The sequence below is a fragment of the Lutra lutra genome, chromosome 10 (genome assembly GCF_902655055.1).
Source record: "Lutra lutra chromosome 10, mLutLut1.2, whole genome shotgun sequence".
Taxonomy (NCBI): domain Eukaryota; kingdom Metazoa; phylum Chordata; class Mammalia; order Carnivora; family Mustelidae; genus Lutra; species Lutra lutra.
The window spans coordinates 53,938,457-53,965,383 of NC_062287.1; the positions used below are offsets into that span (position 1 = coordinate 53,938,457).

General features: G+C 53.4%; 1 protein-coding gene across 1 annotated transcript in view; it reads left to right on the plus strand.

Annotated features, from left to right (window-relative positions):
* The window catches only part of LOC125079706 (guanylate cyclase D-like), a 34,713-nt gene extending 8,016 nt beyond the window's left edge, over positions 1-26,697 (plus strand). The window contains exons 4-18 of the mRNA XM_047693493.1: positions 1,531-1,615; positions 2,292-2,388; positions 2,473-2,601; positions 3,997-4,077; positions 4,614-4,790; positions 5,023-5,179; positions 5,459-5,608; positions 8,997-9,145; positions 11,887-12,050; positions 12,472-12,664; positions 18,874-19,048; positions 20,069-20,167; positions 21,005-21,099; positions 22,426-22,511; positions 26,383-26,697. Coding sequence (XP_047549449.1) covers positions 1,531-1,615; positions 2,292-2,388; positions 2,473-2,601; positions 3,997-4,077; positions 4,614-4,790; positions 5,023-5,179; positions 5,459-5,608; positions 8,997-9,145; positions 11,887-12,050; positions 12,472-12,664; positions 18,874-19,048; positions 20,069-20,167; positions 21,005-21,099; positions 22,426-22,511; positions 26,383-26,473 — 1,928 coding nt within the window. The 3' untranslated portion in view covers positions 26,474-26,697. The remainder of the gene's footprint in view (positions 1-1,530; positions 1,616-2,291; positions 2,389-2,472; positions 2,602-3,996; positions 4,078-4,613; positions 4,791-5,022; positions 5,180-5,458; positions 5,609-8,996; positions 9,146-11,886; positions 12,051-12,471; positions 12,665-18,873; positions 19,049-20,068; positions 20,168-21,004; positions 21,100-22,425; positions 22,512-26,382) is intronic.
* Positions 26,698-26,927: the final 230 nt, after the last annotated feature.

A 26,927-nucleotide genomic window follows, 5' to 3' on the forward strand; every position in this document is an offset into this window, starting at 1 on the left:
GCGGTTCATCCCTCCCTGGCCCTGCCCGGCCCAGGCCCTCATCATCTCTCATTGGGTTGCTACCCTGCTTCCCCCCTTGTCCTCGTACAACCCGGAAGGCTGGAGGATCCTTTGGAAACGTGATCAGATCTGGCATGCCCCCAGCAGAACCTGAAGAACTTGGCCTTACCCGGAGTCACGTCGTTGGAATCCTGGCCTTGGACTTCACAGCACCCTGGCCCCCCAACTCCTTGGCCTGCCTTCCTCCTCCTCTGCCCTGCCCTCCCTTGATCACACGCCTCTGCTCATGCTTCAGAAACTTGGCACTTGCCACCCCCTAGGCCTGGAACACTTTTCTGCTGCAGGCTCTATGCCTGCTCCCTCATTGCCTCCAGATTCAGACTCAGAGCTCAGCCCCTGGGAGCCAAGGAGGGAGTCAGGATGGAGCTGTGGTTAGGAGGCCAGATGCCAGAGCAAAACTGCCTGGCTTTGAACCTGGGCTCTGCTACTCACAGACCATTCTTTCTCTCTGTTTTCTCTCCTACTAAGTTGTGATCATGACCATCCCTGCTTCCAGAAGTCATTGTGCAGAATAACCGAACTGAGCTACAGGATAGTCTCAGAATAGGTGTTGAATGCAATACAATAGTGTAATCGGCTTGCAAGCTATTTGCTGCTATTATTATGTCAGACTTAACTCAGATTGGGGACCTCTGCAGGGGGCAGACAGCAGTGCTCACCCTCCAATGAGCGAAGGAAGGGAGGAGGCAAGGAGGGAGGAAGGGATGGCCCCCTTCCTGTGGCAGCTGAGGCCAACGTCCTTTCTCCAGAATGGTGCTGGGCATTTAGCCTCCTTGCCAGCCTAAGCTGATGCCAGGGTTGCCCAAGGTAGCCCTTCCAACCTTGCCCAGTCTCTTTATATCTAAATAAAGAGGATATTATAGCAGCCTCTTTATATCTAACTCCTGACATGAGGGCTGAAGATTTGGATTCAGCCTAAGGAGGGCTCTCCTAACAGTCAGAGTGAAGGACAATGAGACCGGCTGCCAAAACAGGTAGTGAGTGGCCCATCCCAGGGGGAATGTAAGAAGTAAGACAGCAATTGAGAGGGGTACAAAATTTTTATGGAGCCCCATCCAGGCCCTGTGTTGAGTGCCAGGGACAGTGAGATGAGTAAGACACAGGTCCTCCTATCTAACTACGCTGTCTAGTGGGAAGGGACCTAATATGCCAGGAGACAAGAGACCATGGTATGATCAGGACTATAATGGGATCTGAGCAGGGTCCATGGGGACCTGGGTACAGGGAGCCAAGAACCCAGACAGAAAACACTAGGAATCAGTATTTGTGTGTGATGACCAGCCCACAGATAGGACATTCCCACTTGGAGGCCATTCTGAGCCTCATCCCTGGGGAGGGCCTGGGGAGAGGTTTGTGTTTCCATTTCCCAGAAGAAGGTCAAGGGGGAGGTGCAGGAGCTGGGGGAAAGGGGCCACTCTCCTTTCGCTGTTGTTACTGTTAGGACTCACATGCGCCCTGCTCCCCCAACAGATGCCCAGCCCCCTGGCAGCCTCCTGGCTTTTGCCCTGGCCTGTCTCCTGGTCCTGGCCGGCGGGGCCCTCACGTGCCTCATCAGGTAAGACTCTGTCTACCCTGGAGCCTCATTCCACCCCTTGGTGCACCCCCCCTCCCCCCGCAAGGTGTCTTCCTTAGGCACAGTTCTGGCCATCCGCAGGAAACTTTCCTACCCTCCTAGGACCTCAGGACCACCCATAACTCCTGTCTGTCCTAGAACCTTGGTCAGGGCTCTGTTGAGGCTGGGGTGCCTCCTGAAATGTCCATTTGAAAGCTGGGGAAGAAGCCTGGGACCTCCCCCAGGACTGTCCCTTGCTGAGCTTCAGGCTATGAACGTGGACAATGAGGGCTTGACCAGGATGACTCCCTGGGCCCTTCAGCGTTAAAGACAATTCTTCCTGGGTCTGAAGTTCTCTGTACTCCCTGAGTCTTAGCCACATCTAGGAGGGCTAGGGCTCTACCCCCCAGCCCTCACCCTAGGCTCTGATCACCCCAGAAAGCCTCCAGGCAATTTGGGAACTTGTGAACTCTAGGGACCAGCAGGCATACTAGGCCAGGGGGCGAAGCCTGAGCTGGGGCTGAGAGCCTTTTTAGGAGGAAGTGCTCAGCGGTGCCTTCCTAGCCCAGCTGGGGCTGCTGGGGAGAGGGCTCCAGGGCAGCGTGGGTCCAAGGGGCTGGATCAAGTTGGGAGTGACATGTTTACCATTCGTCCGCCCTGCACTTTCTCTGGCCTCCAGATTGGGCATCCAACAGCTGCAGCTGGTGCGGGGCCCCCACCGGATCCTGCTGACAGCCCAGGAGCTCACCTTCATCCATCGGCCCCCGAGCAGACGGGTAGGTGGGGCAGGCACCGGGCTGGCTGGGTAAGCCGCTGATGGAAGCCTGGCCCAGGCCTTTGACCATGGCTGCTCCCTGCAGAGGCTGAACATGGACAGCCTGAGCGAATCAAGGAGTGCTGTGGAGGGCGGAAGCCTGAGGTCAGTGGCCCAGGGGTCAGCAAGGAGCCTGCCAGCCCCACAGGAACCCACCAGTGTGGCCGTTTACCAGGTGAGAGCTTCTGTCATCCCAATGTCCAGGCCTGAGGAGCTGGAGTCTGGGAGAAGGCGAGGGCACCCACAGCCTCTTCGGGCTCGGTATGCCCTACTCCCATTATGGAACGGGAAACTGAGGCTTGAAGAAGACAAGTGACTTTCCTGGGTCCTACAGCAAATCAGTGGCATGGTAGGAGTGAAAAGCAAGTCTCCCAGCTCCCAGTTTGCATGGTTTGTGACCGGACCTTGGGAAGTACCCAGATCCTGGCCACGTGGGCCTGAGCACTCCAGGCGTGGGTCCACCCCAGGGTTTCTCTCATGGGGCCAGCCTGGGTCACCCTCCGGCCTCTTTTAGCAAGGGGCGGTGAGATCCCAGGTCCCTGAGGTCCAGAGGTGTGGGCCAGCACCCAGCCCCAGACTCTGCCTCTAGGCAGAGCCTCGCCACCAGCTGATAGGAAGGCTGCGAAGTCAGAGATTAGACCAGCAGGATTCTAAAGTTGCTGAGGACACTGTGGCTTCTCAGGGGCTGGGTTTTCAAGATCGACAATTCACTGGTGCTCCCATCCTCATATTCTGTGACTCACGGTCGAAGAGCTGAGCTAATTGTGCAGGAAGTGACATGAGGCTCAAGCTCCTTCTTTTCCACCTTCTCTCCAGCAGAATCCCATCTTTTTTCTTTTATGCTGAAAGGAGGCTTTAATGATGTACACAGCATGTTTTGTCTGCTCCTTTGAGTTAGCTGACGAGCCGTGTGAGTCTAACAAGGCAGAAACCCATCAGTGACCAGAGGACAAAGGGCCAAGGCTGGAGCCAGCTCTGGGCAAGGCCAAGGCGACGACAGAGCCCTGGGCCAAAGCTTCCTTCTCTTCCATCCTCCCCTCTCCTACAGACCCTGGGTCAAGCACCTCCCACCCTACTCACTTTGCAAGCTTTGGGGTGTTGTGGGTGCCTGAGGTCTGCAGAGTAAAGCTGACCTTGAGATTGGGAATTAACATGCTTTATATACACCAATTGTTAGCCTCTGAGGTGTCCCTCATCTGTCCCCACAGATGGCCTGGCATCTTAGCTGCAGGGCAGGGCAGCAATGGAACTGAAACTGCCATCCCCTCCCATCCCCAGTGGGTAACATGAGGCTCAGAGATCCAAAGTCACACATCCAAGGTCACAGAGCTAGACAGTGGCAGGGTTAGGACTGAACTCGGGTCTGTCAGCCAAAGCCTGGCCCCTTTCTTGGCTCCACCAAAGTGAAAGTCTAGCTTCAGTTTCCACCCGCCATGCTCTGCCTGGCTTGGAGCACACAGAAAGAATAAATTTATGGGGAAGAAGCCAAGGCCAATAGACATGGAGAGATTTACCCAAGGTCACAAAGCTGGGGACCAGCAGCAGTGAACTCTTGTTCTTCCTCAAACAGGGAGAGTGGGTGTGGCTGAAGAGGTTTGAAGCGGGCACTGCCCCTGAGCTGCGGCCCAGCTGCCTCAGCCTCCTGAGAAAGGTAAGACTTATTTACACATGATGTTTCCACTTGGTTTTTCACCTGCTTGTTCATTGAACCATCATCTGTCCATCCATCCACCCATCCATCCATCATCCATCCATCCATCATTCATCCATCCACCTATCCGTCATCTCCCTTGATCCATCCATACATCTATCCATCCATCCATCTATCCATCCAACCATCCATCCATCATCCATCCATCTATCATCCATCCATCCATCAATCCATCCATCATTCATCCATCCACCTCTCCATCATCTATCCATCCATCCATCTGACCATCCATTCATCCAACCATCCATTTGTCCATCCATCATCCATTCATCCATCTGTTCATCATCCATCCATCCATCCATCCATCCATCCACATATCCATCCATCTATCCACCCATCCAACATTTCTGGTGCCTCTCTGTGCTCTGCCCTGTGCCGGGTGCTAAATACTAGAAGCTAAATCCAAATGTGGATTGTACCTGGTCCAGCCTTTGACAAGCCCTTGTGGGCTGGTACTGTGCCCTTTGCCCCAACAGATGCGGGAGCTGAGGCATGAGAATGTGGCTGCTTGTCTGGGTGTCTTTGTGGCCCCTGGGGTCAGCGCTCTAGTGCTGGAGCACTGTGCCCGGGGCAGCCTGGAAGACCTGCTGAGGAATGAGGCTCTACGGCTGGACTGGACGTTCAAGGCCTCTTTGCTGCAGGATTTGATCTGTGTGAGAACCCTCCCTGGGTTTGGAGCTGGGGGGCCAAGGAGAGGGCAAGGAAATAAGGGATGCTCAGATTTCCAAGACCTAGTCTCTTTCCACTTTGTCTAAGAAAAACTTGAACAATGTGGGAAAAGGTGAGAAGAGGCAGGAAGGGTTTTTAGGGTCTGTGGGATTCGGAGAGGACCAGGGCCCCTTCCATTCATCACAGGCCTTCCGGACCACCGTTACGTCCAACTAGGGTATGCGCTATCTGCACCATCGGCATTTCCCCCACGGCCGCCTCAAGTCCCGCAACTGTGTGGTGGATGGACGCTTTGTTCTCAAGGTCACTGACCACGGTTATGCGGAGCTCCTGGATGTTCAGCGGGTTCCCCGGCCCCAGCCAGCCCCAGAAGGTCAGCTTGGGGGTAGGCAGGGGCCACTAGTAGGTTCTGGGGCCTCTGTTTCCATCGGGTGCTTATGGGGCAGGCGTGGGGGTGGGGAAATGTCCAACCTTCCAGCACTTCCCCTGGTGTGACCTTGAGCTGCCCCAGGCTCCTTGCCTGGGAATGGGGAGAACAGAAGCACCCACGTCCTCCTGGGCAAGGACACCACATGTGTGACATGCCCACCCATCCCTGTCCAGCTTGAGGGTCGGTGGGTGAGGATGGTGTGGCCCTGCCCTGTGACTGCAGAGTTGCTGTGGACGGCTCCGGAGCTGCTGCGGGCGCCAGGGGCGCCTGGGCGGGGCACCCTCAAAGCAGACATCTTCAGCATCGGCATTGTCCTGCAGGAGGTGCTGACTCGAGGCCCACCCTACAGCTCCTCGGGCCTCTCTGCAGAAGGTACAGCACCCCTGTCTTCCTTCCGTGGCCTTCCCCTGGCTGGGGTCCCCATGGTGTTGGGGAGCCCCATGGCCATCAGGAAATCCGGCCCTGGGAATAACCACACAGACATGCTTGCCTGGTTTGACAGTGAGAATTGAGTTTCTTTGTCTTAAGGCAGGCAGCCTTTGGCAGCTCTGCTGAAAACGGCAGTGACCAGCTCCAGGGCTGAAGACACTGGTTTCGGGGAGAAAACCTCCACCCCCTTCTGCCTCTCCCAGGGTCATCGCTGTGTCTTTGGGGGCTCATGCTCTAACCAACCCCTTGCTTAGTGGCGACTTTGTGCTTCTACAGACCTCAATTTTCCCCAGCTGCGTCACTTACTTACTACACGACTTGCCACAAATCACTTCCCCTCTCCGAGCCTCAGTTTTCTTATCTTTAAAATGGGGTGAAACAAAAAAAACAGGCCAGACATCTGGCCCATGTCAGATGTGGCTGGGCTGCTCAGTATTTGGGGGCTTGCTTCTCTGCCCATGTGCGGCTCCTTCAAGAGCATCTTCATCTCCTTCAAGCTGTGCAGGACCCTCACTCACACCTTCCCCATCATCACCTGGTCTTAGACATTTTCTTCTCTGACCCCAGTGCCAGGGTCCAACTTCAGAATCATTTCTTCCACTTCTGTGTTCCCTGTCGGGGTGAGCCAGATCCTGGGCTATTCTTCTAGCTGTCCCCCTACTGCCTGTGTCTAGTCCCAGGGACCTGTCCCCACAGATGGCCTGGCATCTCAGCCGCAGGACAGGGCCGAGATGGAACCGAGCCTGCCATCCCCTCCCACCCACAGTGGGTAATCTTTAACTTACAGGAGGCCTGGCTCCCTTCCTTTCTCCACCAAAGCCCTGCCCAGTGAGTAATGAGCATTCCAGGCCCCAAATTTATGAGGTGGAGGAGTGGGAAGGAGAGGAGCCTTTCTGAGGCCATTTGTTCAACATCCCTAGCAGTCCGGCCCCCCACATTCACCCACCAGGAGAGGGGAGACCAGCCAGATGGAGTACGTGAGCCTGGCACCCAGGGCATGGCCCCTCGGGCCTGGACTCTGTGAGGTTTTAGGGGAAAGAACCAGGCCTGGAACCCTTGGATGGTCACCACTGGGTTGGGCTGCGAGTCCAGGGCCTGCTACTTCCTGGGGCGGTGTGTGTTGGGGGGGGGGGGTGACTTCCCTGGACTCAGGGAGGAAAAATGCAAAGAGCACAGTCACTGGAGGAAACCGACCTAAGCCCAGATCCGTGCCAGTCCACTTCATAACTTTGACTAAATCCCTCTTAGGCTCTGAGCCTCAGTTTTGTCATCTGTAAAATGGGGGGACCATGTTGCCTGCCTCTCAGAGTGGTTGTGAGGGTTCAGTGAAATTCTTTAGACAAAGGGCCTGACACCCGGTGGGCCCTTCATAAATATTTGCCCAAGTGGTTTTAAGGATATGATGATAGGGGGACCCCACATTCTCTCCTGACTTCCCAACTTAGATCCTCCTCGCTCTTAGAAATAACATCTTCTCAAGATCCTGTGTGGGGGGGGTGTGGGTGGGTACTAGCAACTTCCAGAACTCTGTCATGTGCATTATTTCCCTGGACAAGCTCATGGTGGGGGAGGGCAAGTGCATTCTTCAGGCATAACTGAGTGAGGCTCAGAGAAGGGAAGGGACTTCTAAGCGAAAGCAGTGGGTCAGGGCTCTTGCCCTCAAATCTTCTGGAGTCACCCATGGAGCATATTCCGACAGAGCTGGGCATGGCTGGTCAATCCTGGTGAGGTCTTGGGTGTGGACAGCAGGCCTGGCATGGTGAGGGAACATGGGACCCGGCCTGGCCTGGGGGATAGTTTTCAGCACATTCACATCCGAGGACTCCATTTTAATGTCAAAAACGTTTGGAGCCTCACATGCTGCTATTTGATTTTTAATATCCGCTGACTGAGACAATACCCGAAGACAGAATCTGCTCTGAAATCAGCAACACTTTGAAAGGCATTTGTATTTTGAAATGTATTCATCACAGCCTCATCCGAATACTTCTGCAAAAGAGTTGTATGGGTGTGTTGTGTGTTATTGATTCCGTATGTGCACACTTCTTTGTAAGCGCATACAGCTTTCCAGACCCTGTACCTAGAGGCCCTCAGAGTCTGAGGACTGCGGGCTGGAAGCCTCTGGGCAAAGAAAATCATGCCGGAAGAGGTCAGGTTCACATGGAGAGTTTGCTCTTTATCAGCCCTGTAGCTGTAGGGGAGCCACTTCACTCCCAGGAGCCTCAGTTTCCCTATCTGTACAATGAGGCAGGGACTCATGCTCTCTCCCCAGCAAGGGGGCCAACAAGGAATGGGGAGGGGATTGAAGTCCAGAAAGAACCTTCTCCTCATGGGCACCAAGGGCTCCCAGTTCCTGGGCCAAGAGAGGGGAATCCCAGTCCTCCTCAGGGGGACTATACCTCTGAGAGCCCTAGGGAGTCTGGACTGTTTCATGCTCTTTTTATATGTGAGTAAACTGAGGCTCAGGGAGGTGATATAACTTAGAATGTGCCTGGGTGATCTAGAAGTCCCCTCCTGATTTCAGCCCCACTTTTTCCCAGGGCCCTTGTGATCTCACAGCTCCCCCCAGGGCTCCCAACAGCTTCCTGAGGCAGAGCTGTTTCAAGTTGTTAGCTGGGGAAACTGAGGCACAGAGTGTTGGCAAGTGGCAGAGCCAGAACTAGAACACTGATCTGTTGGACCTCGACTTAGACTGGCGTTCTTTATTACAGGGAGTGGGGATAGGAAGATCATGGTAGGGGCTGCCTTGGGAAAATAATAATGATGACGATAATGAAAGCAGACAGTCTCGTTCTTCCATGGGGAACTGGCACCAGAAAGTCTCCAGGTGGCTGGGCTGGTGGAAAGAGCCACAGCGTCAAGGTTTCAAGCACATGGGTGGTCATCACGGGCAGGGAGCAGCAGTTGGGTTTGGGGGTGAGGGAGAGACTGGTAGGTGCTGGCCACCTAACATCCATCCTCTCTTCCCTCTACACCCCTTTCAAGAAGGCAGTTTATTAAGCTAATTTCACAGATGGGAAGACTGAGGCTCAGAGCGATCTCTGGTCTTGTCCACCATCTTCCAGAGAGGTCATAGCAGACCCAGAATTCAAAACCCGCCCTTCCAGCTACTAGCGTGAGACCCTTTCCCTGGTCACATCCTGGACTCTCCTGGGTCCAGTGGCCAGCATGTCCTGGGGTACAGAGCAGGGGAGCCAAGGAGTACTCTCAGGCCTGATCCCTGTACCCCCAGAGGCCTCCCCTGCCTTCCATCTCAGGACCACAGGCCAACCCCTTCCCACAAGCCTTGCTGGGGACCTTGAACCCATCATCCACATGCTGTTTATTGCAGAAATCATCAGGAAGGTGGTGTCACCCCCTCCCTTGTGTCGGCCCCTGGTGTCTCCTGACCATGGGCCACCTGAGTGTATCCAGCTGATGGAGCAGTGCTGGGAGGAGGCTCCGGAGGACAGACCCAGCCTAGACCAGATCTACACCCAGGTCAGTGCTCCCCAGGCCAGTGCTCACATGAAATGGTTCATCAGTTCACCTCACTTTCCCAGGGGGAGCCAGACACTACCTCTGGGTCCTAGAAATTCTATGTGGTAAGGGGGCACAGGCCAGCCCCATCATTCTTGAGGGCTGGGCCTGAGGTCCACTGTCTGAGAAAAACTTTCTCAGAGCCCCAGGTTCCAGGGATGTTTGTCGAATGCCTTTCTAAGTGCCACGCCCCATGCTAAGTGTTATGCTTAGTTCATTTAATCCTTATAATAGCCATCCAAAGAGGTCCTCATATTATCTTGGGTTCATAGGAGAGAAACTGAGGCACAGAGAGGTGAGGGGCTTCCCCCAAGGTGACTCAGGGAATGAAAGGTGGGGCTGGAATTTGTGAGGGGCCTTGGGAACTACAAAAGGATGGGTGAGGCAAGTCCCTACGAGTTTGCAGGGTGGAGGTGGACTGTGTGGGCCTGACTGAGCTGGCTAATGGCTCCCATGGGGCCAACCCACCAAGCCTGAGGTGACAGCTTCATGTCTCACCTTTCCACCCCCACTTTCCTGGCCGCAGTGGCATGTCGCCAAGGAGCGGCTCAGCCAGCAAGACAGGCATCCAGACAGGTGATGAGGGAGTGAGAGTCAGGAAGACAGACAGGAGAAATGCACGGGTGTCCTCTGAGAGCCCTTTCCACATCCCCTGACTTCCCACATCTTCTCCCCACCTCAGCTCTGGCATCAGGGGTGATGTCCCCATTCCACAGACGAGAAATCTGGGTCTCAGAGTAAAATGAGCTCTCAGGGACCACAGTGAGGGCGGGTAATAGAACTAGGACCAGCAGCCAATTCTTAACACGAGCCTGGAATTGATCCAGGGATCAGAGATCACCGTGACCAGCGGTGGGTGACTGGGAGGACAGATGCTGCCCAGGGCTCTGGGGCAGAGAAGGCAGGGACAGGCGCATGAGAGAGAGCATGAAGGTGGGGATTACCATGCTGTTTGGGGGCTAAGGGTCAGAATGCCTGCATTCACACTTACACAGCACTTTACCTCCTTGACCTTGGGCAAGTTGATTGCTCTATTGAGCTTCAACCTCCCTAAAAGCTGCCTGGAAAGACTAACTCTGGCCCGACTTGCCATATTTGAGTGACCATCAAGTGAGAAAACAAAATTAAGAGCGTGGTGGTTCTCTGAGAAAGAAAGTGAGTGAGGTGTTAGAGAAAGAACGATAACCTCGAAGTCAAAAGCCCTGGGTTCATGTTCACTTCACATTGTTCTGGGAGTGCCAGCTAATGCAATTAAACAAGAAGATGAATATTAGAAAGGAAGAAGAAAATTATTGTTATTTGCAAATCCTAAGATTGTGTTCCTGGGCAACCAGAGGGAAACAATGGAAAACACATCCCAAATTTTAAAATAATCCAGTAGGGTGGCTGCTGATAAAATGAACACATGAACGATCTCAGTTCCACAATTATGAGATGCTTGGCAAGTTATTTTACCTCTCAGACCCTTTGTTTTTTTCATTTGTATGATGGGGGCCTTCCTTGTGGAGGTGAGCTTCTGGTCAGCCTTGTGTCCTTGGTGTCTCAAGGTCAGCAACTGCCAAGCCCACCTTGACTGACCTTTAAAGCTTACACCTCTGCTTTTAATGGGCAATACAAAATAGGTGTGTGTTAGGGACTGCTGCCACTCTCCACTTTACAGATGTTTGGTTGAGAGAAGTGGTATTAATGGAGTTGGATATGCACACCCACACACACACACGCACACACAGTAAGCTGCTGGATTTAGACAGCAATGGACTCCTTCACTTTGACCATCAATTTGTTTCTTCCACTGACTGCACTTTGGAAAGGTGCAAACTGGGTTGGGGAAGGTTCTAGTAAATCTCCTTAGGGAACACACTGCCATATTTCCTGCAAGATAGTCATTGAAGATATGATTTATGACCATATGTGACTGTCCTCCTATGAAGACCTAAGAAGGGTATTTCTCTCTGTTCAGCAACTCGCTGTAGCTGTGTTTCTATTGAGCAACCAATTTAATGCTCCACTGTCTCATGAACTCTGTGGGTTGTGTAATCTCTGTTTCCCTCTTTGTTTTGTAGCTAGGAAGCTAATATTCAACTTCTAGCATGCATTTTGCTAGACAAAAATAGCATGTATTATTCTTCTTTGATCCCAGTGTCCTTACCTATTTATTATTTTTTTAAGTTTTTTTTAACAAGGAAAGAAATAGGTACAAATGGTTATATATGTAAATAATCTACATACATCATTTCTACCTACCCATCTGTCCATCCATCCATCCAACCAACCAACTATATCCATCCATCCATCCATCCCTCATATTTACCCATCTGTCTAATCATCCATCCATCCATCCATCCATCCATCCTTCCATCCATCATATCTACCCACCTGTCCAAAGAATGTCTCTTCTACAGTAATTTTGTGAGAATCAGAGCACTAGGGTGAGTGGTAATGCTACACTGGGCATAGGCTCCTTTGTAAAGTCATCTTCCTGACTACCTGCCTCATAGGGAACTAACTCACGCTTCCTCCCAGATGTCTGTGCTTTCCCTTGCCAGAGCCGCCATCCCTTGACTATTCTACATCTGCTCCCCACCAGTGGAGCTCCTCCAGGCAGGGACTGTGTCTACTTCATTCCTGTGGCTGAGGTTTCCAACCTGAGAGCAAGTGTGCTGACTTTGATGGATGAATTGGGATGTTTGTTCCATTTTCAGTTCAAAAGCATCAATCAAGGCAAGAAGACCAGTGTTGCTGACTCTATGCTGTGGATGCTGGAGAAGTATTCCCAGAACCTGGAGGACCTGATCCAGGAGCGGACTGAGGAACTGGAGCTGGAGAGGCAAAAGACAGAGAGGCTGCTCTCTCAGATGCTCCCTCCGTGAGTGGCCGCTTAGGACTTAATTGTATCTCTAGCTTTGGTGGCTCTGAGCATGGCACCTGCAACATAGTAAGGGTTCACTAAATCTGGGTTCCATGAACTCATTCAGTTTGTTCATTGTTTATTTATCTAGCACATTTTCACAGAGCCCTTATATGTGCCACGCTCTATTTAAGTATTAATCCTGCTACCTCACTCCCTTGAGAACAAGGAGAGGGCAGTGTGCCCCATCTGACTTCAGAGGAAGTAAAGTCCAGAGAGGGACAGGTTTTTGCTGGAGGGCAGCCAGACCACAAGCAGACCTGACCCAGATGTTCCAATGCTCAACCAAAGAATTTCCCCCCAAAATCCCTCCCTCACCTCCGAACTGTGGGAAGGGGGTCCTCCCACCTTGTGACTCTGGTCCTTCCCATTCCTTTAGGTCTGTGGCTGAAGCTCTGAAAATGGGGGCAGCTGTGGAGCCAGAGTACTTTGACCAGGTCACCATCTACTTCAGTGACATTGTGGGTTTCACCATCATCTCAGCCCTGAGTGAGCCCATTGAGGTGGTGGGCTTGCTCAACGACCTCTATACACTGTTCGATGCTGTTCTGGGCAGCCACGATGTGTATAAGGTGAGGAGACTGGGAGGCTGGTATCGCATCCCTCCTTCCTTTACTATTGTGTTTGTGTCATGCGTTCACTTCCCGTCATTTATTTGTGAGTTTTTATCAGTTAGCTATTGCTGTATAACAAATAATACTGAAGCCCAGTGATGTAAAATTATAAGCATTTGTTACTGCTCACAAATCTATAGGTCAGCTGGGAAGTTCTCTGGGCTCAGCTGGACCACTCATACATCTGTGGGCAGTGTGGGTGAGATAGGAATTTCTGCTGATCTTGGCTGGGCTTTCTCACATCTCTGGAACCTTGAATGGGACAACTCTGGCCCACTTGGTCTGTCAGACTCAAGCAGGCCAGTTGGTATTGTTCCCATAGTGTGATAGTGTTCTGAGAGAGAAAGCAGAAGCACAGAAGCCTCTGGAGGTCTAAGCCAGGATTGGGCACATGGCTATTTCTGACATATTCTATTGGTCAAAGCAAGTCAAAAAGCCAACCCAGGGGCACCTGGCTGGCTCAGTCAGTAGAGCATACAATTCTTGATCTCAGAGTCATAAGTTCGAGTGCCATATTGGGCATAGAGTTTACTTAACAAAAGAGGCCAACCCAGATTCAAGAAGGGGGAAGATAAACTCCACCTGTGCTGGGCAAGGGCCAAGAGGTGAGTCATCTCCCATGCCTCCCCTCTGGGACCTCTCAGTGCTGTAGATGAAAGATGAAGATAACCCACAGTCAAAGTGATGATCAGGGCAGGCAGCAGAGGCTGAGAGGGCCCCCAATCCAGCTAGGGATAGATGTGTAGAGTAAAAAGCAAGAAAGGCTTCCTGGAGGAGGTGCTCTTTTCCTAGTGCTGTGCAGTCTGGGTATGGTGGCTCCAGGCAAGCCTGGGGGAATAATGTGCCAAAGCTGGAGCCTTTAAAGGATGGGCCTAGTGAGTATAAGAAGTGCTGAATGGGTTGTAATGGCTGGACATGAAGTGGGCTGGTGATAGAGTGGGTGATGCCTGGGGGACACTAGAGAGAGGAGCAGGGACAGAGCTGTCAAGACCTTACATGACCTAGTCCCTGTGCATCTCTCCATCCTGGTTTTGAGTCCCAACTTGGCCACCAGCATCTGTGTAGCTTAGGCAAATGGCTTCCCCTCTCTGGACTTCCACATCCTCCCTATAAAACAGGAATGATGACTCCAACCCAGGGGGTTACAGATAATAGGTGGATCCTATCCCCCTTGAGGAAGTGCTGTGTAAGCCGAGATTGTAGAAGTGACTAGCGTCCTCTCCCTCCCTGCCTGCTGTGGGGACCCCACCCCAAACCTGCCCCTTATTCTGATGCAGTTGCTGGAGGTCTTGAGTTACTTTAGACAGTGAGGGGCGGTGGGGAGCTCCCCAGAAACCACCACACTCAGACTCCAGTTTTCTTTGGTGACCCACCAGTCCCCTTCCAGCCACAGCCTTCCAGACAGGCAGGGACAGGGGAGGGCCAGGCCCTGGGGCAGAAACCAGGATGGACAAGAGGACTGGGCAGGAAGTTTCAGAGGCGGTCTGCTGATAGCACTATGTACTGTATCCCAGGAGCAATAATTGCCAATACTTACTGAGTGCTTACTCTATACAGGACTCCTAGTCTGAGTGCTTTATATGTACTAATCCATTTAACTATCCTAACAATCTGTGAGGTAGGTAATGCTGCCCTAATGTAGAGAGGAGGAAATGGGTGTTTAAGGGACTTATCTAATTACAAATTTCCAATGGGATGTGGAGCTGAGAGTTGAACTTGGACATTCTGATCCCAAGGACCCCCTCCAGGGGCCTCACCATCCTCATGTCATGGATATCCTCAGGAAAAAGCCACAGGTTCATAGTGACCCACAAGACCCTCCAGGAACTGGCCCTACCTACCTCCCCAATGGTATCCCTGGCCATGCCACACAGACCTCTGCATTCCTCACACGTGCTTTGCTCTCAGGGCCACCAGGCCTTTGCACATGTGGTTGCCTCCTCCTCAGACCCTGCTCTCCCTCCTCCTTACCTGGCTCCCTCCTACTCCTCCATCCCACTTCAGGTTAGTTTCCTTCCCCTCCCAGACATGGTTAGGAGCTCCTGGGCGGTGCTCTCATGACTACCCCTGGACAGCACAGCCACACTTTATGGCTCTAAATCGCTCTGTCTCCAGTGCTTGGCAATGTCCAGCACACTGTAGGTCCTTCGGAAATAGATACGGACTGAGTGAGGAGCTCGCTGAAGCCCAGAGAGGAAAGTGACTTGCCCAAGGTCACACAGCTGGCAAGTGGTAGAGCCAAGAATCTGCAATGCCTACCAGCACTACCCGGCTCTGTCCACACTGAGCCTCAGACAACTGAGCCACCAACGTTCCAAGGATGCAGTGTCCCTCCCGCTCCCCATTCAAGAGCCCGCACTCCTTCCCCAGCCCCAGGTTTGGAGGTCTTGTCTCTTATGCTGGCTGAGTTTCCCTCTTGCTTCCAGAGCCGCGCTGGCCCCATGGGCCCCAGGAAAAGATTCCTCATCTCTCATCTCATCTTGCTGAGCCCCGCAGCTTTGATGTGCCCTGAGTCACCCCTGGCTTGTCTCTTCCTCTCCTGCTAATCTTTTCTCACACATGTATCCCTCCCAGCTCTGAATCATGCTCTCTGGTCTCCTCTGAACTCTGGCCAAGAGGTCTGCATCTTTCTGGCAGAATGAAATGAAATAAAACAAGGCCCGCGCACCCCTCCAGATGTGGGAAACAGGCAGCCTGTTCCTGACGATGTGCTAGTGCTTCTCTCATCACTCCCGCCATCCGCCTCGGTTTCCCCTCCGTCCCCAGCAGGATCTGGTTACTGCTCTTTAATCCGGTCTGGGTTGGGAGGCAGCCAGGCGATCATTTCCCGGTTCCTCGGGGGTCTGGGACTCCCTGCCAGCGCACACTGAATGAACACTTTATGGACATGGCTCCAATGTGGAGCCCACGTGGGCTGCCGGAGTGGAGAGGACTTACCCCAGCCGCTCAGCCCCAGCGGGTGAGACTGGCCTTGGCCATGCTTCCAAGTGATCCTGGACAAATCACTTGACCTCTCTGAGTCTCATGTACCCATTTGTAAAACAGAGGTGAAGTGCCTGTGGCTTATGATGGTTTTGCCCATCAAGCCAAGTGAGAGGAAGTGCTATGGTTCCTCTATTCACCAGCTCGATGCCAATGCCGCCGAGCACTACCATGAGCAGGTGCTGAGGCCTCCCTCTGTAAGCACAGAACAGAGCAAGGGTTAGGGGTGGGGCCCAGAGCTAGGTAAACATCTATAGAGGACTGGCCCAACCTGGGGACTATCACAAGGGATTTCATGAATCCTTGCAATGGCCCGCAGAGGCCATTATCCCTTCAGATGTAACCCAAGTTCAGAGAGGTAAGTAACTAGCCTAAGGTCACACAGCAAGTCAGTGGTGGAGTTGGATTTCACCTCCGTGTTTGCTAGTGTGGAAACCTTTGCCCTCACTTCTCCTCTGGCTACGTCCTCCCATCTGCAAAAGGACTGCACCTGTGTGTACCCTTGCTTGCAGCTGAGTGCCGAAGATCATAGGAGTCTTTGAGTGATCGTCATCATGGGTCCAAGGTCCTAGAGAGTGGGACCTTTCTGTCCCTGGAGTTGTAGGGGTGATTATTAGTGACACCAAACTCTCCCAGCTCAGGTGGAAGGCTGACAGAAGGCTGGAGGTCAGTGTAACAGCTTAGAGAAACCACCATGATCCTCTCCCCCAGTCTGGACCTTAGGCAACACAACTGAGGCAGTGCTGGGTCCCCAGAGCAGGCGTACTGTCCCTGAGTTGCAGCTGTACGCTTGGTGGCTAGAAGTGGGGCCTATGAGCTATAGGTCTCCGGGGCTGCCTCTGGGAGGCCAGTCTGACCTACATGCACATGCTGACTGCGTGCAGGGCAGTAGCAGAGGGAAACCCCACACAGCAGGCACACTCCCCAAAATAGAGAGCGAAAGGGCCCGAACCCAGGGTATCAAGAGGCAGCTCAGCATATAGGCTCTGGAGCTGGACTGACCAAGTTCAAATCTGCGCTATGCGACGTTGGCAAGTGACTTAAATCTCTGACTCACTGTTCCCCTGTAAAATGGTAGAATTCTTGCCATGGATGGTCTAATGCATTGATATTTTTGAAGGGCTTGGAACAGCGTCTGGCATGTCATAGCTGCTCTCCAAGGACTCGAGTATTTAGTCCTTCTTCCAACCTTGCCAGGCAGACCACGGGTCCTTCCTCCTACGGGAAGAAGTGGGTGGGCAGAGGGATAGCCAGGGCTCACTCATAACTTTCCCTCCCAGGGCATGGGGTGGGAGGTCTTTCTCGTCTGTGGAAATGTACAAAGAGGGGAGTAGCCATGTCCTTGACCCCTGCCACATTCACCGCCAGCCCACCAGGGCTGGGTGGACGTCAGCAGGTGATGGGGAGGGGAGGAGGAGCTCCCAGCCCCGAGCAGGGAAACAGGTGACCTGGAAGATCTTACAGACTTGACGAAGTGGCAGCTGGGCTGAGGGTGGGCTTGGATCTCAGCCAACAGGAACTGAAAGAACATTTGAGGCAGAAGGGCCAGGCTGTCAAGCAAGCACTGAGGGTCTCTGCAGACCACAGGAAGGTTCCTATTGATGGAAGCATAGGCAACCAGGAGCAACGGTTAGGAATTGTCCGGAAATTCTGCAAATCATGGGAATCCCTGACTGCCAGCCCACTGGGAGCAAATTTAAGTATCTAAATAGAATGTGGCATGATTAGGGCAGACCACTGCCTGGTGTTGGGGTAGAGATAGCCTGGGTGAGGGAGAGGCAAAGGTAGTTGGGCAGGGTCCATAGCAAATGTGGGAGATTTAATTAATTGCAGTGTCCCTTAGGGGCAGGGGACATATTATTATTATTATTGTCCACCAAGGTGCTGAGGGAGAGCAGATGTGGGGGGCCGGAAGGACAGCTCTGCTCCCCAGGTCCCGATGTGCCAGCATTTGCTGGCTGCAGAAGACACAGTGCAGGAGCTGGAGAGGGAAAGACTTGGTGGAGGGGTAGCCTAGCCAGGGGTAGAGCAAAAGGCCACAGTACACATCTGTGTCTAAATCAGAGTTACTTGGAGGAAGAAGCAGCCACCTCTAGAAGAGGGACTTTCCTATCAAGAGGCGCAAGTAGGCCGGGCCAGGCATTGGGGAAGAAGGTGGGTGGACTTTAAAGCACCTCTGAGTTCTGGGATCCTGGAATTCTTTCATCTCCCACACCATCAGTCAAGGAAGTGATCTGGTGGTGGTGGTGGAGACAGAAATGTCCATCCATTGAGCAGCTCTAATGATTCTTGTTCCTTTAAAACAATTTGGGGGGGGGGTCGGGGCGCCTGGGTGGCTCAGTTGATTGAGCGTCTGCCTTTGGTGCGGGTCATGATATCAGGGTCTGGGATCGAGCCCCACACCTGTCAAGCAGGGAACCTGCTTCTCACTTTCCCTCTGCAACTCCCCACAGCTTGTGCTCTCTCTCTCAGATAAGTTAAATCTTTTTAAAAAAATTATCTTAGGTCCCATACAGTGTAATATTAGTTTCAGGTGTAGAATTTAGTGATTCAACAGTTATGTTCAGCACCTGGTGCTCATCACAGGTGGCCTCCTTGATCCCCATCCCCTGTCTCATCCATCCCTCACCCACCTCCCTTCTGCTAACCAGAGCCTAGTTCTTTCAATACTTTATCTTTAATGTGCATTCATGAGAGGAAACTGAGGCTTGCATAGGTGAAGTGGTCTGTCCAAGGTAAATGGCAGAGCCAGGATTGGACCCACATCTATATGATTCCCAAACCTACATTTTTTCTAGTACACTTTGGAAGGCAGACCAGGGGTATTTATTTCCCAAAGCCCTCTGGGGTGCATCCAATATGCACACGCTCCTCTCCAAATGAAGTCCTGATACGTCACCTTGCGTTGTGCAGACAGGGGTGCCCAGGTCTTGCTGCTAAGGAGGGTGGGTGGGTGGGGGGAACCACAGAGGCGCCATCAACTGCAATTCAGACCGAGGTGAATATGAAGTGTGCAGATCTGACTGTTGCTAGGGCACCTGGGATGGAGGTCCTGACAGAGACAACACCGTTGGGCTGGAGACTTGAGGGGTGGGTCGGGGCTCCCCAAGAAGGGTCTTGTGCGGGCTCTGGGACAGTCCAGCAGGGCGGGCTCTTGAACTGGGTGTGAAGGCTGTGGCTTCTAGGTGGAGACCATCGGGGATGCCTACATGGTGGCCTCAGGCCTGCCGCGGCGCAACGGGAGTCGGCACGCGGCTGAGATCGCCAACATGTCCCTGGATATCCTCAGCTCTGTGAGAGGCTTCCGCATGCAGCATGCACCCGACGTGCCCATTTACATCCGTGCTGGCCTGCACTCAGGTACAAATGGGGGGCCGTGGGGGCGACGGGCTAGGGGGCATGGGCTGGGGCAACCCCAATGGTGTGCTTCTGGGATTCTGAGATTCTAAAGTTCTGGGATTGGAAATTTGGCATTCCTCTTTTTCTTCTGTTATTTGAAGGTTCTGAGATGTTTTAAGTCAAAGAATCTGTGATGCTCAATTTCGTTCATATATATAAACACACACACACACACACACACACACACACACACACACACACAAATTGTCTCAGCCTCTGTCAGAGTCATCTGAAGCCATCCCGAGGAGCTGATAGTCTGATGGAAGAGGCAGGACAGACACCTTCTGTGATTATGCAAGCAATAAAATGTTTGTTGGGATGGATCTAGGAGAGACCACGGGGTCTCTAATACATACTTCTCAGGCCCCCACCCCTTCCTCCCTCCATGGTTTCCCCTGCAGGATAAAGTCCAAATTCCTGACACCCCCCTCCACAGTCTCCCAGGCCCTTTGCTATTCCGTCCAAGCTCAACTCCCATTACTTCCCACTTGCCCCTCCAACCACACCCAGCTGCTGGCGCTTCCCATAGACACGCGGACTCTGTCTCTGTGCCTTGGTATCTGCCATTCCCTGCCCACTCATTCTCTTGTCCTCCAAGACACAGCTCACGCACTACCTCTTCCTGAAAGTCCTCTGTGCTGGATCAGACCACCCTCTCTGGGCTGGCACAGCTCTGATCCTTCCATCTGACAATACTGATCACAGCTTACACGCCCCCCCCCCCAACCAGGCTGGGAGCTCCCCAGGAACAAAAACTGGCTCTGATTTATCTGTGTTCCCCTACCCCCTGGCACAGATATCATCTCCTCTCTGGGTACGGTCAGAGATTCCATAGAGCTTCCTCTTCACCGCCAGCTGGAGCCCAGGAAGTGGGGTAGAGACAGCAGGGATGGGGGTGGTGGGGGGATGGGCAAGACTGTGATGGGAACCTCTCTTGGGTCTAGGACTTCCTGGAATTCACTGGGCACATTTGAGTTTCAGGGCCATGTGTGGCAGGGGTCGTCGGTCTCACCATGCCCCGGTACTGCCTCTTTGGTGATACTGTTAACACCGCATCCCGGATGGAGTCCACAGGACTGCGTGAGAGTTTGATATTTCTATCTTGCCTGAGTGAGGGCTCTCAACAACCTCTGCAGCCTGGCTGTTTGAAACAGTGCTTAGTAACCAAACCACCACCTGGTGGCAGCGTACCTTAGTTGTCAGTGAAACAACTCTAAGGAGATAATGTATTTCACTGGTTCTTTTAACTTTCCATGGGGATTTTGTGATGATCTCATGAGAGAAGACAATGACTTGAGAGGCAGGAAGCCTGGGTCCTAGCCCAAATCTGCCACTGCCTTGCTTGATATCCTCGAGGAAAATACTCTTCCTCTAGGTCTTGGTTTCCACGTCTTTACAAGGAGGAGATCCCTCTCAATTTTTAAATGCCATTTTAGGCCCTTGTTGACAGGAGAGGCCACTCTGATAGCTTGGTTAGAGCAGGTGCAAAGTTGGAGTCCTAGGACCTCAGCCTTTGGCTGTAGAAGTCATGTGTTCCCTAATGTCATTTGGTACACATCCTGAATGACTAGATATGTGGGCCCTAGTGGGGAGTCCTGCTTTTAAAATAAAAATAACTGCTTATCTGCTCTGACTCAGCCTTTACAAACTTCCCTGTAAGTGAAAATTATGTTCCTAGGGGTTCTGACTTCATTTTAAGTTCCTCTAAACCCTCGATCTATAGAATTTGCTTTTCCTCGAGGCCTCTATTTTAGTGACCAACAGGCTACCAGAGGGACATAAAGGTCAGGTGAAGGGTGTCATATGAATCAGAATTTTACATTACTGGCTGGAACTGGGGCTGTTACCGGTCTTGATGATATTCCCGAGCACTAGGGATGCTGCTTCCAGGTGGTGACTTACGACCTTTCTTGTCAGCATACAGAATTCATGTCAGCAGAAGCACAGTCCAAACACTGCTCAGCCTGGACGAAGGCTACAGAATTGACATCAGAGGCCAGACTGAGCTAAAGGTAAGGGAACTTTCTTTCCTGGAATTGATGGACCCCCCCCCATTCCAGTTTCTGTGGGCAGCAGGCAAGATTCTTACTCATTTGACTGACATAGAAGGAAATGCCTGTGTGTAGTTGAGGATGGAGCTGATCACCATTGCCCCAGCAATTGTGAAAGAAGGATCAATGTTCCCATTTTATAGTTGAGGAAATGAAATTTGGCGAAGTGAGGCGTCTGCAGTCAGGTAGCTGGCATCCCACGGCTGATGGCTCTAAGGCCCATGCTTTCTCCGTAATATCGTCAGGTTCCTACTCATCCCTCAGGACCCTAGAGCACATCTCACCTCCCACGGAAACCTGCCCTGACCAGGGGGCACCCAGCTTCCCTTTCCCCGGCTGTGGCTAGCCTGCCTTCTCTGTGCACCCACCCCTCCCACGACCGCCCTCTGCTGCTGCAGGGGTGATACCCAGGGATCCCTGCCCACGAGCACCTCTGCATTCTTTTTTGAAATGTTAACATTCAATAAAGGTAATGGTTTAGTTTTCCCACGAGTGAGTGACTTTTCTTCCTACCCTACTTCCTTGGGTACAGTCAGGGGCTGGTGGTAAGACCAGGACGGCCTAGACAGTTAAAGGCCGAGAACCATGACAGGAGCCTAGAAATTGCGTGCTCCGTGGAATTGACTTTATCTCATCCCACTGTGAAATGTCACAGCAGGAGCGTGCAGCAAATTGTCCACGGTCACACAGCCTGTGAGGGCTGGCGTGTGTGCAATCCTTTGCTCTGGAGGTTATGAGAGCGTAAGCTGGAATAAGGCTTGTTTGCGGGGTGGGCATGAGATGTCCGGAGGAACAGAGGATTCTGATGCCGGAGGGGAATGCAGAGAGGGGGCGGGGAGGGCAGCCCACCAATCAGACGTTCTTCAGGATGGCCTGGGGGCTCCATGGGGCAATACCCATCCCTGGACCCAGAGCCCCTAAGGCCTCCTCTACTCCTGAGTTCCAGGCAGCCGTACCCCTACCCCAGGCAAGGGGTCCTGCAACAGTTGGGGAAAATCACAGATTGTAGCATCTTGGGATCTTAGCATTCCAGATCTGCTGGTCATAGAATTCATGATTTATTATTATTCAGTTACTTCTCTAACAGAACAACAACCCATGAGGTATTGAGGAACAGACAGGTGAAGTAAGTTGGCCCAAGCCACACAGCTAGCCGGGGATGGAGCCAGGATTTGGACCCAGACAGTCTGGCAGAGGCTGCTCTGCACTGGAGCTGTTCGCAGCTGTGCCCTTTCCTCTGGCCTTGCCTGAGAAGCTGTGCTCAATCCCCTTTCCTCTCTCCTCCAGGGGAAGGGTGTAGAGGAGACCTACTGGCTGGTGGGGAAGGCAGGCTTCCCCGGGGCCCTCCCCACACCTCTGGACATCAAACCTGGGTGAGTAAGAGGAATTTCCCCCAAAGCTCAGCCTCTTTTGTTTGAAGTTGGGTTTGTTCTTTTTCTGATTATAAGAGTATCACCTGCCCAATGTAGAAAACTGGGAAAATACAGAATTCTTTAGCGATGAAGGAGTCCCCTGTTCCCACTGCTGAGAGACGGCCTATTGCTACCACGTGGGTTGTGGTTGAGGTCTCGCTGCCTGGCTGGTCTTTCATTCTGCTCTGGGCTCTCCATTTGGGTTAGAGCACGTCACAGAGACACCTCCCTCGCGACGGCGTCGGTCCTGCCCCGCGGAGCTGCGACAACCTCGCTCTTGAGGCCGCGCACGCGCAGTCTTCCCTTCTGCGCAGGGTCCCCGTGATGCGCTGATAAGTGATGGGGTGTTTGTTGCCGTTCAGACTATTTCTGCAGACGAGGAATTTATAGATCAAAGGACACGCACGCGTTAGAGCACTGGTGCCTGCCTGATAGTTTGGTTCTTCCCTTTGTCCTCTGTCGTGTGTGACCCTGTGTCCTTCCCCAAGGGATACAGGCAGGCTGGCGGAGGGAAAGCTGTTCTGCTGCGGTGTGTTCTTCTCAAGCAGCAGACAGTCCAGTCCACAGAGGGCCCAGAGCAGAGTGGCCGGGTGCCGCCAGTGGCCAAAAATGACAGTTTCCTAGAGACGAGAAGGTCCTGGGTCCACAGGCTCATTGCAGGTGTGGAGGATGAGTTCCACTAGAGTTTTCTGTCATCAGAACTTCTGACTGGTTCCCCTCAACTCTTCCAGGGCGCCCCCCCCCCCCAAGGCTGCCCCCTCTCAAAGACAGGAAGTGTGCAGGATACACATGGGCTTCCAGGGAAAAGACTAGCCTGACTGGTGGCGCAGGGGCTATGGGCAGGGAGCTGCTCACAGAGGCCATTTCCTCTCCACCTGCCATCTGGGGGCCCCAAGGGCATCTCGAGTGCCTTCCCCCTGACACAGAGTGGGGTCCAGCACAGCAGGGCCAGTGAGGGGGCGGTGGGCCCACACCAGTGTACAGGCCAGGTTGCAGGACACACAGGGCTCCCTTTTTATAAGGCCACTCCAGCCTCCTGGGTGCAGAAGCAGCTTCTGCTCTCAGAAAGGCCTCCACGCAGCCCAGAGTCCTTCTGCTTCGCAGTGTCTGTGGGGACACTTTGCTGGGGCAGCCATGTGGGGTGAGGAACACAGGTGGCCCTGGGGCCTTTCCGAGAGCCACAGCACCCTGGTTCACCCATCTGCAGGAGAACGGCTATGGCCCTTTGTGTCCTTTCCTTGTTCACCAAGGTCCTCTGCTCCAGCCCGCCTCTCTTGCCCCTCCAAGAGCAGGCCTCGGTCTCCCAGCCTTCCAGATCCCACCCTCACAGGGAGCCACACTTCTCAGAAGGCCTGTCTGCTCATGGTGACTTCACTTCCTCACCCACCACTCCCTGCCCAGCCCCCACAGTCTGACTTTCACCCCCACGCACGCAGAAGACTCCGTGCATGTCACTGGTGACCTCCATCCGTGTCACTAGATCTGCGGGCCAGTTTTGGTTCTCAACCCGACCCACAGCTGGAGCAGCATTTCCCCTTTGCCCTCCCTCTTCCCAGAAATATGCCCCAGGCCTCCCAGCTGGGCTCCTTCCTCTCCAACTCACCCTCCTCAGGCTCCATGCCAGCCAGCCCCATGCCTCTCCCCGGCCCTGAAGTGCAGGGATTCCCTTCCCACCCAGACGCCGATGACGTCTATCATGGGCCTGGGCCTGACCTCCCCTCCAGAGCTCCGAGCTATGGAGCGCTCATTGTCTCTCAACAGATCCTTTCGGGAGCTCCACCTGGCAGCCTGGCCCTCCTCCAGGGCTCTCTCCTCGTGGGTGGCCTCACCGTCCTCCATCTGAAAGGTGGAGGATGCCGTTCAGGAGTCCCCCAGTGGTTCCCCTCCCACCCCCTGAGGGCTCCACCTGGGCACCTGTCTCCTGCCCGCTGCAGGGGCGCCTCACTACTCCCCTATCCACTGTGCCTCTCCACCCAGCACCTGGCAGCCCCAGAGAGGTCTGAAGGACAACACGAACACGATCTATAGGAAAGTCCCACAGTTAACACCCTCTGGGTCTCCCTATTACTCTGAGGCTCAAGCCCAAACTCTTCTCTCCTGCCCTAGAGGCCTGCTCCTTGGGGCCTGGGCTGGCCCCTGGCCTGGGCTCTCTGGCCACCTTCCACTGCACACCACCGGCTTGGGACCTCCTTGCTGTTACCTTAAAACACCCTGAACGTCTTTCTGACTCAGGGCCTCTGTGCCTGCTATCCCGGTGCCCTGGCCCATTCCTGTCCTGTCCCCCGGGGCCTCAGCTCTGACGCTGCTCCTTTGGCAGGCCGCTCTGATGCCACGCACTAAAGGAAACCCTGCTGTCACCTCCTTCCCATCTCCCAGCATTGCATCCCCACAGCACTTGCTGCTTCCTGATGCTTCTTTTTGAGTTCTTTATGGAACTTTCCCCTGCTTACATAAGCTCCAGGAGATCTGGCTGGCGGATACACCACAGGTCTTTCAGTGCCAGGAGCCCAGGGAAGGGGGGCTCGCAAGTTCCCGCTGGCTCCCATCAGGCCCTGGCCCACCCCATCGGAGGAGCGGGAATAGCAGGTCTGGCAACCATTTGTCATCCCGAGCTCGTCAGCTGATGACTTTTCCACTCCCGGATGGAAACTTTAGAAAGTGCCAGAAACGTTTTCATCTTCTTGGCTCAGGGAGGAGAGAGAGCTGAGATGAGTCGCAGGGAGTTCCACCTGACTTGGGAGCCTCCCAGGCCTTCAGGCAGGCAGGGGGGAACTGACACCCATCTCACCCACAGGCTCTGTCCTAGCACGTGGCCACACGTGTGCCCACAAACGTAAGTGTGCCTACATGTGTGCACATCCACATTACCTCCGTCGTGGGCATCAGATACACGCATGCATGGAAAGGCCACCACGTGCCCCTCTGCTTGCCTGGAGATGAGATCACAGACAGACCAGCAGATACACACACCCCCGCACGTGTGTGCGTGCACATGCACACCCAAAATCTCTACAGGAAAAGCTTAGGGGGACTTGTCTTGGAGTTGTGGCTATAAGGCAGTTATGAAATTTGAAATTTTTACTTGAAGTATATGCTATAACATGATTTTCTTTAAAGTCAAGTTTTCTAAAGAAAACTTTTATCCTCCCTTTCTGTATTTGCCATACCTGTGGAAGTTATTAGTCGCTATTTATTTGGGGATGTTTGGGGAAGCTGGTGAAGATCAGGGGAAGGGGACACAACCACAACAGCAGGGCTCGCAGAAGTGCCTTCCATCTCATGTCACAGAAACACTCCACAGAATGCTCCCTTCTCTTTCTTCTACCCCTGCCAATCGGGCTCAAAAGTGTCTCCTGCCAGGTTGATGTGAGGCCCTGGCTGTCACTCAGAGCCTTGCTCTCTTCTCCAAGCAAAGGCCATAACCCTAACCCACCCTCCTCCAGGCATATAAGGGAAGCAAATAAGAAAATGAAGGTGTGTGCAGGCAGGGGCCCAGGGTCCCTATCCCAGATATGCCTCATACCCCAAGAGTCACAGAACCCCTCAGCCCACAGCATTCTGGCTTCCTAGCAACCCGTCTGGAGCAGGGGATGGACGTGGGGCCTGCTCCCCACCTCCTGGGAGGCCACTGGACATGAAGCTGTGCATGCACAGAGTCTATGACATTGCCCCTCTCCGAGCCTGGTCTGGGGATGCCCATGGCGGGGCTGCCACAAGGAGCAGGACAAGCCCAAGAAGCAGAAGGGGCTCCTCGTGAGCACCTGGGGGCTCAAAATGTCCACCCCTATTCTGGGTGGTGGTCTTATTATTCTTGTTTCTCCTTTTCTCCTAGAGATCCCTGGCAGGACCTCATCAACCAAGAAATCAGGGTGGCCTTTGGCAAAGCACGCCAGAGCTCGGGGAAAGCCTTCACTGGGCCCTAAGCAGGAGGACAGAGTGGAGCAGGGGCCTGTGCCAGTCCAGAAACTCTTTGCCTAGATACCCCTCAATCCTCTCCCTGCTCCAGTCTCCGCAAAGAATTCTCTAGAATTCTCTCGCTGAGCAACCGGGCAGCCAGCAGGGTCCTCGTTACTAAGTGCCCTAGAGTGATATTAATTGATGCATTCCAGTATGAATCCTGTGGGTAAACCTGCCCCTATAAAAATAGAATTATTCCCTCCCTTTCAGGCAGTGCTTTGTTCCTGACTAATCGTTTTGACTCTGAGAGCTTATTATCACAGGGCTCATTATTCCTCACATCCAGAACACTGTTCCCACTGGAAGGCTGAAGTGCCTGCGTCCAGAGGCCGGAGGCCATGTGCCCCGGGGGCACAGCTTTCACAGGGGAAAGCACGATGGAGTTAGAGCCAGGCAGATGAGGGCCCCTGACTGAGAGGG